The sequence below is a fragment of the Amphiura filiformis genome, chromosome 3 (genome assembly GCF_039555335.1).
Source record: "Amphiura filiformis chromosome 3, Afil_fr2py, whole genome shotgun sequence".
Taxonomy (NCBI): Eukaryota; Metazoa; Echinodermata; class Ophiuroidea; order Amphilepidida; family Amphiuridae; genus Amphiura; species Amphiura filiformis.
The window spans coordinates 68,503,761-68,520,377 of NC_092630.1; the positions used below are offsets into that span (position 1 = coordinate 68,503,761).

Consider the following 16,617-nt stretch of genomic DNA (forward strand, 5'->3'; position numbering starts at 1 on the left):
TTAGGGCATACATTGAACAATTTTCATTCTGAAATTATTTTCATACCTTCAGATGAAGAGAGTAGCACACGACTTAGCCTTCCCCGCATGAAAGAGCTCATCCACCGATTGTGCTGCCATGACCCTCATCAACTGTACCTAAGGCTAGAGGTAGAGGTTGAAGATTATGTGAAGGAGATGCGTGAGAGACTACTCAAGCAACTCTTGTCAGGTTATACTACACCAGCTCTGGCGGAGCAGTTCATCAGTATGCTGCTAGAGGAGTACTCGGCACTGTGCTCGGCTGCACAGACACTTTCTGCAGTACTTGAGGAACTGGTAAGACTCTTATGCTAAACTCAAGTACGGTACTTAACACTTCATTATTATTAGAAAATGGTGGATTTTGTAGAAAATGTTGAGATGTTAAAAATACACAACAATGGTGTGTTGTGATGTTTTAGTTTTAAATGTATGTTCTATTGGTCTGAAGAAATGTAAGTTATACTGTACTGAAAGGTTATTCATCTACATGTATCATGTGTAATGACATGACATGCTGTCAATTCCAAGAAGGTTATTTCATAGTACTATCACTGTACAAAGACGCATTGCAGGCAAACCAATGTTCTAAATGCCAACCCAATACCAACCCAGTATTTCAGTATTATTTTTTTTCATTCATTTATTTTGTTAATTTACCAAGGGGATAAAAAAACATAATTGAATTCAAGTAGAATTGGTAGGTCATGTTTTTTTAATTATTTTTTTACAAATGACCCTAAATACCACTCATCTGTGAAAAAAAAATCGCAATTTTTGTTACTCGTTTTTTCACATTTTTTCACTCAAAACCAATATACCTTTCCCAAAAAATCCATGCCTGTTTTAAGTACATACTGGGGGAAAATCAATCTCCAAAATGCAAAATCATTCATCACCTAAAGCACACTTTTACTTGTACACACATGACTATAAGGGCTTGATTAACATATAACATCAAGTTTGATTTGTTTCTTTTCTAGAACCATTGTGATGATAAATTATGTGATATGACAATTCTATTTTTGATTGTGCAGGAAAAGGAGCATCTGCGCAAGTTCAACTTGACATGGTTACTTCACAACAAACATCTCTTCCATGCCGTCATCTATACAGAACCTGCCCTGCATGATAAACTGAGCCTTCTCATTGAACAGCTTAGACTAAGAAGAGTTGGACAGAAAGAAACCTATCATGATGAGAACTTCACAGGGCTATTGCACAGGTATATAATATCAATATTGTTAATGATTTGTGTAGCAAACTACTTCCAGAAAATATTTGGAAGTATCGTAAACATTTGCTGAGTGATTATGCAATTCTGGAAGTGATCTGTCAAGACTGGTAATATGATATACTTTGTTCAGCTTGTATAAAACACAACTAAAACACACCCACACACCCCTACATGAAATCACCCCAAAACAGGGACTACTATGCAAATGGGGACATTGCTTCCTGATTTTAACTGGTTGTCTTGGGACATATTTCAATTATACACAATTTTTGTGACATTTTTGATCACCGATAGGGGACGCACTCCTATATTTTTATTTACATTATTGCAGCCCATTACATGTATTTATAATGCACAGATGGTCCCTGATTCTCAGGAGGTCCCTGGTTGAAATGTAGGGTATCACACTAACATCCCCATTTAGAGGTGATTACTAAGACACATAGATACCAAAGGACTCATGTACTATCTAAATTATTAATAATGTAGAATTGTATTTAATTAGAATTGTATAATTATGATTAATTGTTTTTCAGATATCTTAGGTTTGATGATGAGATGTCTGTGGTATCAGTGGTATGGAGAGACTGTCAACAGCTGGTTGAAGATTACAGTGAAGAACAGGTAAGCTAACCATTTGGGTTGAAGGAACACCTCTTGTTACTTCTGGACAAATACATAGAACTTGGTTGAGACTGAAAACGTAATTTTTGCTTTATGTTGATGCCTATGGTGTAGATTAAGAATGTAATGAGTGTACCCGAGAAATGCAAGGTCGAAATTTACACTTGATAAAAATTGAGTATATTTGTTAAATAACTTGATCCACCTACGACTTATTGGTTTGAAGTCATTAGCGAAAAGGTTGAAGGTCAACATTTTGGCTTCACATGAGCAAAAAACATAAATATTCCCTTATTTTGATAAAAGAAAGGTCTCAACATGTTCAACTTGTAATAACAATTTAAATCAGTAATAGTTTGCAATACTTAAGATGTTTTGTTACTTAGGTAACCCAACGAAATGGGTCACTTCCCCTTCAGTTCTATTGATTGTGACCTTAGGGCCCACTTTGCAATCATCACATTCTTCGTCTACACACCTGTAACTATTATTTAAAGCGCAAAAATATGACAGACATATCTAACTATACACTAAAGGCGATATTTTGGGGTTATCGACATGTACTGGACTCAAAAATGTATAACAATTTTAAGTTTTGTTCAACAAATCTGTATGAAATGGTTCAACCAATTTTAAACTCAATGTGCAGGTGAACTGTGAAGGTAATGTGATGGTTTATGGATGTGTTCTTTTGTAGTCACTCACTGTAACATTATACTTAAAAGGGAAAAATCTAATTACATCCATATTTATAATGCCAATAAAGAAACATGTTTGAAGAGGCAGCCACTAACTAAAAATATATGTAAATATTGTTGCCACTTACAGCAAGAAATTCTGAAGACCAAACAACAGATGCTACGAGATGACTGGGAATTCCATAAGAAACTTGCAGAGAAGGGCATGCAGAGAGCGCAACAACAGGCGCATCAGCAAGCCTTAATGTCTCGTAGCCAGCCAGATGGCAAGAGTTCTCCTTCTTCCACCAGCAAACATTGTAACCACAGTGGTAGCCGGCTGGCACATCATCTCATGAATGGTGCTGGTAATGGGTCAGACTCGGACCACAAGGGAACAGCTACTTGCAAAAAGAAGTGAGTCACGATATGGACATAATCAGAAGATATATATTGTTTATTTGTGTCAAAATAGCCTTTGATCATATGTGACATGATTAATGTTAATTTGAGCTAATAGTTATAATCAGGGACAGGCGATTTGCGCGGAACTTTCTTTCCGCGCAATTCCGCGCAATTTAGGAATACATGATTTGCACTGAAAAAAAAAAGTTCCGCGCAATTCCGCGCAATTTGCTATTTTTTTCGCGCAAATCGCCTGTCCCTGGTTATAATTAGAGCTAAGTAATAGTTTGTCTTGTTGCAGAGTAGTTACCAACAATCAGGTTGCTATTTCTGTTCAAACAAAGGTCCATTATTGCAGGCTCCACAAAAGGAACAAAATTATGTCTTGACATCTTGTTGATGCTATGCATTATCATGCTTGTCTTAAGTGTTTAATTTCCAGTGCAAAATATATATTCATACACCCCTAGATAGTGAGAGCCAATCAGAACAAACAAAAAAATGCCAGGAGTGTATTAATTGTGTATAATTGCATGCGCACGTAATACACGCAGTGCTGTCTTGCATTTATGATGCATTTATATTTACTTGTATATTCCAAAATATTTAGTGACAATTTTGTCATAAAAATAGCAAAAGTCACAGGATTTTTTTCTTGTGTATGAAATAAGTTGATAATACGTATTATTTGTTGTTCAAGAAATTATACAAAGTGATGTACTTGTAATCTTATACTGAGATGTTGATGCATCTAATACGCTCATCCCACAGGGGCTTGTGTATTAGATGCATCAACATCTCAGTACATGTACATTTGTACAATTTCACTCTCAACAAGTGATACGCATTTATTAACCTATAGTTGTGTCATACTTGATTTAAAGGTGATTAATTATATCTGTAATACTGAATCCTATTGCATATGTCTCTCCCTCTCCAGGTGTCCGTGTGAAGAGTGCAGCATAACAAGACTGACTTCAAGCTTACTAACACCAGACCTGTATGAGGAGATAGGCCTTAAACACATGCAGGATGGTGGTCCAGTCCCGGGTCAACTCTCAGCTCTAGACTCATACCTTCAGTCCATTAACCCTCCAGATTTGTCTTCCAGTAGCTCATCTTCGGAGTGCTCTTCACAGGAAGACAGTGATGAAGTCATCCCAATCTTCTCTCGGAGTGACCTTATCACATCTGGGTAAGTTTGGTTAATGTGAACATGAAGTTGTTAAACCATAATGTACGATTTCTGTCAAATTTTAATTTTGTTATTCTTTGCCCAAAATGGTGAAATAATATTAGCAATAACTGTTAGAAAGGGGTTCTGTCCATTTAAAGCAGAAATAATGAAGGAAAGTTAAAGAAACCCCACTGGCTGTTTTGGCTGTTTAACAGGGAGTTCTGTGGGGGACTTATTTTTTGAATTATTACATTATGTTTGAAATTATTGACCTACAAATGCAGCAAAGTTGGCAGATTCCATAGGCATAAGTTGGGACATATGTAAACATTACAAATACATAAAAAGTCAGGTTTGGAAAAAAAGCCAATTTCATATAATATTGTATAGCTTTTATGGCTTGTTTCGCATAGATAGTTTACCAAGTGAATTGATTGGTGTAGGTTTGTTATGTTGTGAGCACAGGCAAAAGAATTGCTCCCTATTTTTAGTTCAGTAGCTTTACAGATTCAAGAAACAGGGAATAAAAAAAAATCAAAATACATATTAGGAATATTGTTGGTACAGCCAAGGACTAGAAGACTTGAAGTATGAAACATATACATTGATATGTTGACCTGCTGCCATATCAAAGGTATTCAGGGCCGTTTCATTTGATTGCTGACCCAAAACTGTTCTGTGTAACAATGTTATAGTTGATAAAAATATTACAAAATGTCTACATAAATCACATGCTCATGTTTGTATGTTTTCATTGCCAATATTAGGCTTGGTTCAAGAAGTGACGATGAGGAGGAAGATGATGAAGACGACGACGATTCGGATGACTCCGATGACTTGGATTCTGAATCGTCACCATCAGCATCGCAAGATGGCCCATATGATGACACTGAAGGTGAAGGGAGTGAGGATGGCGGGGCTACCATAGACAGGGTGCATGGAGATGGAAGCCCAGCTAAAGACAAGGGCAAACATGGCAAAGAAGAAGCCAACAACAGTCAGAAAGTAAGTTTCAATAACAATCTGCACGCTTTTGTACATCATGTAACAGAAACTGGTAAAAGGTACCACATTTGTTTTGAGTTATGCATGTGAAAAAGTGACATAATGATCAAAACGGTCTACTCTATACGCTGTTATTTTCGCGAGGATTTTGTTTTTCGCGAGTGGATATGGAGGCGCGAAAATAACACTTGCATAAATTCTGCAAAATAAGCAGCTTGTACAATATCCAAAGATTCCAAAATCGCAAAAATTCTGAATGCGAAAATAACAGCGTAGGACAAATAAAATAATTTGTAGGGCAAATAAAAAGTGTCAATATCTATTGACACTTTGTATAATGCATAATTATCAGATGGTATAATTTCCCCTCTTATGATTAGCAGAAATGGACAAATAAACTAAGGATCATTTGCAGAAACCAGTTATATTTAAAAAATAATTTACTGAAGAACATGATCATAGAGAGTCATTTTAAAGATAGTATGTTACTCTGAACATTAATTCTTATTCTGTTTCTTACTTCAGGAGAGTGGGAATCCAGTGAGCCGTCCATGTGAATGTCATGCCTGTACTGCAAACCACAATGCCAAACTACTATCAACGTCCTCATCTACCCCTGTGGCAACTGAGAAGCTTGACCTGACATCTCACTCGCCAGCATCATACCTATTCTACCCCAACATCACAAACCATCAGCCTCTAGATCTAAGTCACCATCATGTCGGAATCACAGCCAAGCATCCACTTATCCATCCGCACTTATACAATCTCACCTCTCAAAAGCCGACCAAACTCAGTAACCACACCCAGCCCGCATCCTTTCAGCCGAGTGGTGGCCTGGATTCCTCAACTTCAGACACGGTACTCCGAGACCATTTAGCAGCACACACTTACCTGTATGGCGATTGGAATAGCGCATATGAGAATGCAAAGATGATACTACATTCAAGAGGATATGGGCACGACACCGATCCAGATTTACTCCAGAGTGTGCGGGCAGCCTTACAATCCAATTGCAAAAGTGGTGGGGATAAAGGGTGCCTCTACCACCAACAACACAAGGAGAAAAGGATGTGCATTGCAAGCAACATTCCACTAAGCCACAGAAGGAATCCAAAAAGAAACAACAGGGCCACGTTTGCACAGAAGCATGTGCGAATACAGGGCTACTGCCACCAGAGGGTTGGGGTCCAGGGAAGGAGCAATTACTGGCACAATTTCAGCAACAACAACAGCAGTTGCAGCAACAGCAGCAGCAGCAAGCTCTGCAGCTGCCTTTGTCATCAGCTGATAGTCCAAAGAAAAATGGAGTCACAACTTCCAGGGCAGATTCAACAAATAGCACTGAGATGTGTTCCAAGCACAACCTTCCAGTCGTCAAATCACAAGCTCAGTCTCAAATGTCATCATCGCCCTCATCCACATCGTTGAAAGCTTCTTTGGCATCACAGCAACAGCAGTCATCCCAGTCGTGTACACAGGTGGCGGCGGGTCACTTTGGCAATGTACCCGTCGCCTCCAGTCAGGCCAGCACACAGCATTCCTTGTCGTCAGTGCCACCGCAATCGTCAGGGGGTGGTGGGTCAACTGGAGTGGATGTGACGTCAAGCAAACCATCCAGTAGCAATAAGAAGAAGAGACCTGCCCCAGACACAGAGGAAGTACCACCTGTGACTGAAGGACACATGGGATTGCCTACAGGTATGATTCACTTGAATCAGATTCACTATTTTTCAGCATTTCAATCATATTGGAATTTAATTCACTTGATTTCACTTCAGTTAAGACACAGAATATACTTTATATGTAAATGAGCAAACACTTGAAGGCTGATGCTTGTTATGGATTCCCTTGGTAACAGTTCATTACTTCTTAACCTGAAGGGTAAATAATACCTTATCAATCATCCAATTTATACATCCTTGGACCTGGTTTCACAATGACTTTCATTGTGTTTCATGGGTGTAAACCGTAAGTCTGTAAACCCACTGTTATTTTGTGTTAGACTTATGACACACAATTGTATGTGAAGGGTTTATAAGCTTGTCAAATAATGTAATCTTATGACGTCATCAATAATTTTCTTATTCAACAGATTATCTAGATGATCGTCAGATGCCGCCTTGTTCCCACCATTCACACTCATCTGCAGGTGTATTAGATCCTCCAACAGGACTGTGTACAAGTGCTATGCAGACAGCCTCCAGTACCCCAACATCAGCCAGTGTATGCAGGTGAGTCCAGTTGTCCAGATAATGGAAGGATGCCAAATTTGGTGATAACTAATTAACTATATCATGTTTTGAGATTACACAAATTGTTTACCATAATTTTTAAGGTATTTAGGCCAAAAGTTGAAAATGTGTTGATAATAATATTTTCAAAATGACAGTGTTCCAGCTTATCATAATCATCCAATCCATATCTTCAGGTATACTTTGAGCAGTACAAGATAATTACAAATCAATATGCCAAATAGTGTATGTATTTATGAACAAAAGCATTGTGCATATTTGTTTGCATTGGGCTTAGTTGCCTACATTCTGTTGTAAGCCATATAAGTTCTCAATGATGAGCGATATGTGTTTGATACTCTGCTAAAGTTGTTTTACACACAAAAGAAAAAATTGGGGTGTTGTTTTGAAGACCCATTGCTCAGGAATTCAAGTTGATTAGATTTGTTTTCATTCTTCCACAGCGACCCTGACTGTGAGACGCACAACAATTTCAACAGCCTAAATGATGACCTATGTGAGGGGTATTATGAAGACAGGGGGAGCTCCACTACTAGCTCGAGCAGGGAACGAGAATCCAAGCACTGTGATTGCTGCTACTGTGAATTCTTTGGACATGGAGGGGTAAGCAGGTCTAATGTAATGATGCTTAGAATATAATAAATTCACAAGAAAATTTAGGCCAATATTAAAATGTGACTCTTCCAAGACTTTTTCATCAATTATGAACTATTGGCACAAGAAAGATCATATACATGGCTTAGCAAGTATGCCGGCCTATTCTGTTAGTGAAAGCAGGTCCTTTCATACTATTGGAAAAGTCCTTCCATATTTAAATATAAAATAACTTTATATCTCAAATGAAACTTTTGCAATTAATTTGTTGTGCATACCCTATTAATTTAAATTTGATGTTTTTTGTTCAGCCTCAACCAGCACCTACCAGCAAGAACTATACAGAGATTCGAGACAGGCTACGGCTAAGACTGCGGGGAAAGGAAGGTGGGTGTGAGTGACTATCTTTATTCTATCTTTTAAGGCGGTGGGAGCGGAGCATGACTTGGTGGTGTGTGTACTCGAATATTGAAAAAAAATATAAGGGGTGTAATTCCACCCTATGTGCATGATATTTCTCGGGAAGGGGCAAATGCTCAAAACTTAACTTAAGAACCGGAAGACATATATGGAAATATAAATGGCATGATTGGCTTCCTTGACGCATTTCCTATCAGATCAATGTATTAATATTAAGAAGTGAACTGCAGTTTTGTAGTTAAATGGCTAAACTGGAAAAATAATTTGTTTCTACCATCCCACTCGCCTATTGTTCTATTGATCTTTCAATCAGAAATTACTTAAAATTCTTACAGTAGAGTGGCGTATATGGTAGTCACAGTATGTTTGAGAGTATTTTATGTACAATGATACTAAGCATTGATAATAAGATTTATTTCAGTAGAACTGCAGCAACTTGGCACCTCAGTGAACATTTTACTTTTTCTAGTCTTGTTGCTGTACAAATGTGCGGTTGTATTTTCCTACATAAAGCTTATGTATTTTTTAACAACCGGCAGCTGTAAATCTTAAGCAAATTTGATAAAGATTCAACATCTATTTGCTCATTTCACAAAGCCATGCGATCAATCTGATGTGTGATTGATTTATCACATGTAAACCCTGATTAATTCTTAAGTCTTTGTATAACAGGGCCCTATATTTGGGTAACTCATTCATGTAATTATACACAAAATTTAGGGTTAGGACTAGCTAAGGCTTTCTTACACAAAATATTACAGGAAGAATTAGTCATCTGTTAGTCAATTCTGTGCAAATTTTTATTGAACCAAATCTTTATAATTGTTTTGTTTGCAGTCACAACCAAAGGATGAATCTCCTTGTGACCCGGATGCTGTGCATGACATAGAACACTTGCATGCTGAGCAGGCTCTATCTGATGACAGGGCACTGGATGAATTGCTCAACTTCATAAATGGAGAGAATCAGCAGAAAACCAAGTCTAAAGCTGCCAAACGTCAGAGACAGAGGCAAAGAAGGGTATGTGAATTCATATTTTTGATATTGGAATGATAAGAGAAAAGGGCTAAAAAAACCCAACAAACTAAAACTGTACCATCTGACCAGCAGGAGAACTTCAGATGGATCTAAAAAGATTCAAGAAGTGTACACAATCAAGAAAAATAAATGTTAAAAACTGTTTAATGTGTACAACAAGTTCCAAAATTTATGTTAAAAAAAGACAAAACTAAATTTTGGATTTGTACATATTAAACAAGTTTTGTCTTTTTAAATTTTGGATGTTGTTGTACATATTAAACAGTTTTTAATGATAACAGAAAAGTGTGTGATTAATTCTGCGAATCCACTACCTTTGGCTATGTGTGAACATTATGTGCAAAACAAGCCATGGCAAAGACTTAGTTGCTTTGTTTTATTTATCAAAACAACCTTTGTTTCTGCATGTTGGTGTTGGCACTATTGGAAATATTGTGTGACACACATACAGCAAGAAAGTGTAGAACTGTACAGGCATAAAGATGAATACAAGGTGAAAATATCTTTTTATTAAAGAATCATGTCAACAATTGGTAATTGTTCTTTATATTTTGTTACTCTCACAGGCTGATGAAAGGGCACGCCAAGAAGAGGAAGCCCGTCTGGAGGAGGAAGCGAGAAAGAAGGCCTTGCAACTGGAGCGTGAGAAACAAGAGCAACTGCGTGCTGAGAAGGTACTAGCCAAGCTTAGAGAGCAACAGCAGCTAGAGCAGCGCAGACTAGACGAACAGCGACTCAAACAGAAACAGAGCAAACCAGAGGCACCTTCATTACAACAGGGCAAGCAGAAAGGGAGAAGAAGAAAAGCAAACAGAAACAACCAGCAGAAGCTACCCAGGATGCAAAACAGCTGAAGAGACCCGACTCAGCTGGAATTAAACAGCATGTGCAAGCACAGCAGAAGAAGCAGCCTTCCCAGGGCAAACAGCCCCAGCAGCCACATCAGAATGTTCCCTCACATGGAAAGCAACAGAATATGCCTACCACCACTACCACCACCAACAGCAGTAGCAAGAACCAGGGTAATAATGCCAAGAAAGATAAGACCAAGCCATCAATGCAGCAGCAACAGCAGAAAGCCACCCCAGCACCAATTCAAAATGGGCATGGCAGTACCACAGCTAACCAAAATAAGAATAACCGCAACAGTTATACAGAGAAACAGCACTTGAGTCAGGAAAGCAACAACCAGAATGGCAAGCAGAAGAGCAAGAAGGGTGGCTCTACCAGTGATGATAGTCAATCCAAGAAGTCATCGACTTCTCAGCAAAATGGTAGTGTCAGCAACCACAGCAATGCCAAGATGCAGAGCAATGAAGATAAGCTGCCAACTCCATCAGCAGCAGATATGAAAGCCATGCAGGGTAAAGGTCAAGTAGGGACCAAGAAAGTGGAGACAACTAACAGCCAGCAAGGACGTCAACAAGAGAAGATGGTGAATGGAGGGGGTGATGCTCCAGTAATCAATAAGAGGAAGCAGAATAGAAAGAAGAACAAGGATAATGGTAACACCTCCATCGGTAAGAGATAATTGATTGCTTGTGACTTGTGTGATCACTTAACAGATCTTGGGACATTTGATCAGAAACCATGGTGTAAATCTTAAACAATCAGTCATGCTATAATCACAACTTGGACTGTGCTGGCAAGTAATCTTTGTAGTTCTGGTGTATAATTGCCAGGTTTTGAATCAAAAGATGTCAGCATTTTCTAAGATCTTTTAGTCTTAACATAAGCAACTTTTCAATGTCAGATATATTTTTAAAAAAAAGATGATTTGATCGCTGGAAATTGTAATACTGATGCCAATTGTGGTGAATTTGTTTACTTGCTATTCTGGTAGTACAGCAATAATTGCTTTTGTCATGAACTGTAAGAATGGTCCTCATCCATTATGCTTGTGGAACAGTTCTGCTCATAAATAAGGGCTTAAGAAACGCATAAAACTTACTAAAGTATAGCACACTGGTTAAGGTCTTTGGTGAGAGGATCCAGGTTCAAAATCAAATCCGCTCTCCCCGTGGCTCATCTGGAAAGGGCCGGGCAGATGACCCATGATAAAGACCTGGTGATAGTCGGTTCCAATCAGGTTAACGTCCAATTGTTGGTAATACTTGCCTGTCCTGTAAAATGCGACCATGCCTAGATATATTTGAAATAAAATTGCTTTGTAAAAGTCAGCAGGAGTTGCTAAAGGAGTGGTTTTTGATTCAGGATAGCTGTATTATGATTGTTTTCAGAGTGCATACATTAATCGACTGTGTAAATAAGCCAATGAATTTTTATCATAATTAATGATTCTTTCTTGTTACAGATGAGATATTCATGCCAAAAGAAAATGTTGACATGGCTGAAATGGATGAGACGGAGAGAGAATTGGAAGCGTTTAAAAGGTAAGTGAATAGTCCCAAGTTCAACAGTGAACAAAACAAGGTTTACCGATTAGTACTTAATAACTTCATTCTCTTGGTCAGCTGCACAGATAATTGGTGGATGTTACAATCGTAAGTGCGGATAGGTTTGTGCCGGGTTCGGCTGCACAATATTTAGTTGATGCGATCTGATTGTGATAATTCACCATGGCAGCGAAATCACAGTGCTTTGAATCCTTCCGAGATCTGGTAAAAGGTGCTTTATAAAAATAAATAAATTATTTAACCACTGTGTGCATGTGCAGTCATGCCATGTTTCTCCTTCGCTGATCTAATTGCTGTGTGCGCATTTGAAAGGGAACAATATGCCAGGATGTCCAACTGCTAGAATCGGTTGTTGGAGAGTAGTCAAAAATCTAAATATTTTGCCTTTGGAACTGTAAAATCAAATAGGCAAAACGGCAAAAACACTTGCCGCTAGGAACCAATTACAGCAGCCCAAAATTATGCTATGGGCAAATAGGGTAGTTGGTGATTAGACTGATATTGGACTCGGCCATTTCAATAATTTACTCAAAGTTATCTTTACCAAATTTGTTGAGTAGTAACAACATAACTTGTAACACCCTCACAGCATCTGTATTCAGCCTTTGTTAAAAATCCTTTGATCACAAGTAACAGAAGATCATCATAGATCATGGCGGGAAGGTCGTATCTGACATCCCTGTTGAGTGTAGGTTCTTGTTTCTTGATCTCTATGGCTCTCTGATCTTTCTGTTCCAAATATGTGACATGATCAAGAGGAATGAGTCGGATGTCGCTAATATTGTTTTTGAGATATTGGCATAAACAGTGTTCAAATTCTTTTGTTTTATATTGTTTTCAGCCATTGATAAATTGCTCATAACTTGGTAACCAAATGTCCGATTTTGATGGCGTTTGCATCAAAATGTAGCATTCATAAACTGCCAAAAAATGATGTAAAAAACTTCAAATTGAAAATTGCCGACATGTGCCTCATTCCCCTTGATCATGTCACATATGATGATAAACATGACGCTGAATGCAGATGCCATGATTATGTTGCAAGCAACGTTGCTAATCAACACAGGCTCTGTAGTAAAGTACAGTATTCTTTTGTGTTTGAAAAATAGTAAATTTTGCTCTTTTGTGAATCTTATCTGTACAGGTTCTGCATGGCCTCTACCCCAGCACCGAAGAAAGAAAAAGTGGTACTTAACATCAAGGACCTGCAAATTAAAAAGAATGGTGTGCAGGCACATTGAAGCAAGCAAGGGATTGGGTGAATGAATAACCCTGATTAGTGTCAAAGGCATTTGATGCACATGATTCCTCCTTGGTCTTCAGTCTCATATTGTATTGTCTGTTTCAAAGTGCACTGTATTATACCATCAGTAATAAGGATAGAATGTAATATTGTAATATTATATGTTATTCACACCATCACTGGTAACATAAGCTATATCCTTGTATAGGTTGGTTATAAGGCTGATGTTGCTTTAATCGGTCACCGTCTTGTGAACCTTCCTATATAATGATATTGCCAACACATCCAACTGCTCTGCTGTCCCTTTGTTTTCACCACATTCAGTGCAGCTCTAGCGTACCACACTTGTTCATATGCATTGTCTGCACAGATCTTTTTACCAGACCTCGTCCTGATTTCTCTTGATCACACAGTGTTGAGAATCCAGTGCACCTGACATATAAATGTACATGGGTGCTGTCACTTCTATGGTTCAGATAGTGGTCAATCAATACACAGTGATTGCTGGAGAAAGTTGTAATGCAAGGCACTAATCTGTATCAGTTGTGTTGAGTGAAATGAAGGAAAGCAGTGTGGATGGTATAGACCATTCTTATTATTGGCACATTCCCATCAACAGCAGGAATTTGCCAATAATAAGAATGGTCTATAGGGCCCAATAGTTGGTCAGTATCAAACAGGTAGACCTTTATGGGTATTTCAATACATGGATGAACAGGTTGTTGCCTGCTTGATGCTGATCAATTATACTGGTTGGTTTGTATCCTTGTTATCTTGCATTTTGTACTCAGAAAAGTTACTTGTTAATGAACTCAAAACTAAAATATTATTGTATTTTGCATGTTGCAAAGTTTAAATTGTAGCTCTGATTACATTATGCTGTTTAAGAACAAACAACATGGGATGTTTGATGGCCATGGAAATATTGAAAATGAGGCACAGTCTTGACTTAGCAGATGCATTGTTGCTTTATGGTGGCTACATTTGTCAAAATTAACAAATTTGAGGGTTGTGTGCATGACAATCATGAAGAGAGGGAGCAACTTTTACAATCTTCACCGTATAAAATGTAAATTTGTGAGCATGATGATAAAGGGAGATAAAGCAGGCTTCACTGTTTCCATACTATCTGATGCTATCTGAAGCTGTGGGTAGCTAAGTACAAGGTAGTCAAAATGGTTTGATGCTGATAAGTACTTAAAATTCTGCTAAATATAAAATTCAAAGAGGATCGTACTGGAAGAGATGCAAATATGGCTATTGTAAGGCATAGTGGGTGACTTGGTTGGTGTGTTTAAAGATGTTATGAAATATGCTTGAAGTTTTCAACCAAACTTGTGGGAGATTTAGTGAGCAACATCTGGGTTTGGTTAATTAGCGATTTGTAGGATTAAGACAACATACCTATTATATTGGGTATGTGGTATGATCTCATATTTATATGTGCCTTTCTAGAAACATTGTTAAAATAAGTGTGCTTCTGACTAAACAATGTTGTGATCAGATATCAGTGTCTGTTGACTGAATGGACTGATATGAAAGATGCGTTCACTTTATTTTATTTTTTTCTCTTGTATTTTCAACCTTTGCTCCAAGAAATGTTGGTTTTGGTCAAATTGTTCTCAAGGCGTATGCATAAGGACACAAATAAAGTTACAAATTGAATAAGCTGTTTTATCATCAGCAACAACTTTTGGTAGCTGTGTTTTTGCTAAAATATGGTAGCATAACGATTATGTCTACCAGTGTCAGTTACCCTGTTGCTTTATGACCATGTTATTTGACCAAATCCCAAAACCTGTTTTGTATTGATCCAAAATGATGCCCTTCCCCTTTATTTTAATTTTGTTCTCATTGAATTCTGGTAACCCTGTATTGCATATTCTGTGATAAAAATAGAAAGCTTTCGTACTTCTAGTCCAATACAAGTTGTCCTTTTCAGAGTTTACGAGTAGCAAAATAAGGACAGATTCTGGCAATGTTTGTGATAATTATTCCTTAGAATGAAAAACTTAATTGTTAAACTATAACCTCTATTTACTTGTGAGAATGTACTATTTGGATTCATATTATTAAAAGCGGAGAAAATGGTGTTCTGATAATGAATTAGTCAGTGATTTTAAACTCTGACATTTTAACTGTGGTGGACTGGTGTATTAACCAGACTTGGCTACATTTGCATGTGTATTGTTTTGTTTTCCACTTTCTGGCCTTTAAAAACAATAAATTGTCACAGTACAATAAATAAGTGTTATTATTATTATATCAAGTAGGACGTAGCCATTCTAGTTATTAGAAAATGAGAGAAAAAATGAAAAATGAAATATTAACGCGCATGAAAAACCTGCGTAGAAATTGACAAGTCGTGATTTTTTTTCTTTTCCACAATTTTTTGTTTTGATTATTGACTGTATGTATTGTATGTACTACTATGACTACTACTATACTTGTATTACTCTTGAGCATTCAAGGCCACAATATTATGAATGATGCAAGATTAAACATAATAGAGCAAAAAGATATCAACTTGTTTGTGTTGTGTATTTAAAATGAAGTGAGATCACTTGTAATCTTAGACAAAATTAAAGACTAGTTTGCGTAAAGGAAGGTTGATTCATCTGGTGCCGATCGGAGAAAAGGAATCACAAAAAATTTCGAATAATTATGGAACTTTTACAAGGCAAAAAAGCAACTTTTCTAAGCATTGTTGACATGGTTCCTTCAGGAAAGAAAGTTTCCAATAATAACTTTCGAGACAGTTTGTATGTCCAAAGGTGCAAAATTAACCATTTAGGCACACTGTTTTACCACAACACTTGTAAACAAAACGTGCCAGAGTTTGATTGACAGATGACATCAGATGCAAACTAGTCTTTATTCCATCTTTGATTATAGATGGGGTTAGATAGCAATAAACATAGCAAATTCATCATGATTCAGATATTGGCATTTTTGGAACACGCATGGTTGCACCAGTGAATAGACCATTTCAAATTGTTCCATTCTGATTAAACCCAAAACCTGAAACATTTTCCGGAATGCTTGTGAATAAAGTGCTGCCTCTTCAGCATAAACATGCAGTTCAGAGCCCCAATGTGTAACATGAAAGACAAGATCAATTGTGGGGTATGTCTGGTGTAAGAGATTGATGTTTACGTAGCCATGTGTCAATTTGTCCATATCTAAAGTGCTGAAAAATGATGGAACATTTGCACTTTTCTTTCCATTACTGTCATATTGTGAAGTGCCAAATAGGGGAGGCGTTAGTTCAATGTTGGGAAAATATTTTACTTGATGACCACATGTTGACATTGGCTAAATAAGCTCTATTTTAGCTCAAAAGGGACTCTGATTCATGACATTCTTGTCTGCCATTTTGATCCCCTGTTGAATAAATATCGCTTAGGAATTGGTCGAGCATTAAACTGCATGGACAAATACTTTGATCAGCTGGTAATAGGCGAGAATTATTCAGTTTTTGTTACTGCACAAGTTAATAAAGTC

At 37.5% G+C, this 16,617-nt stretch overlaps 1 protein-coding gene across 1 annotated transcript in view; it reads left to right on the top strand.

The window, feature by feature from the left end:
• LOC140147453 (uncharacterized) overlaps positions 1-15,633 on the top strand; it is a 62,135-nt gene extending 46,502 nt beyond the window's left edge. Inside the window, 17 exon segments of the mRNA XM_072169231.1 lie at positions 53-318; positions 1,059-1,246; positions 1,795-1,882; positions 2,711-2,976; positions 3,905-4,159; positions 4,909-5,146; positions 5,672-6,502; positions 6,505-6,847; positions 7,242-7,380; positions 7,845-8,004; positions 8,307-8,388; positions 9,088-9,101; positions 9,253-9,435; positions 10,020-10,304; positions 10,307-10,973; positions 11,768-11,846; positions 13,015-15,633. Of these exon segments, the coding sequence (XP_072025332.1) occupies positions 53-318; positions 1,059-1,246; positions 1,795-1,882; positions 2,711-2,976; positions 3,905-4,159; positions 4,909-5,146; positions 5,672-6,502; positions 6,505-6,847; positions 7,242-7,380; positions 7,845-8,004; positions 8,307-8,388; positions 9,088-9,101; positions 9,253-9,435; positions 10,020-10,304; positions 10,307-10,973; positions 11,768-11,846; positions 13,015-13,111 (4,181 nt within the window). The 3' untranslated portion in view covers positions 13,112-15,633.
• Positions 15,634-16,617: the final 984 nt, after the last annotated feature.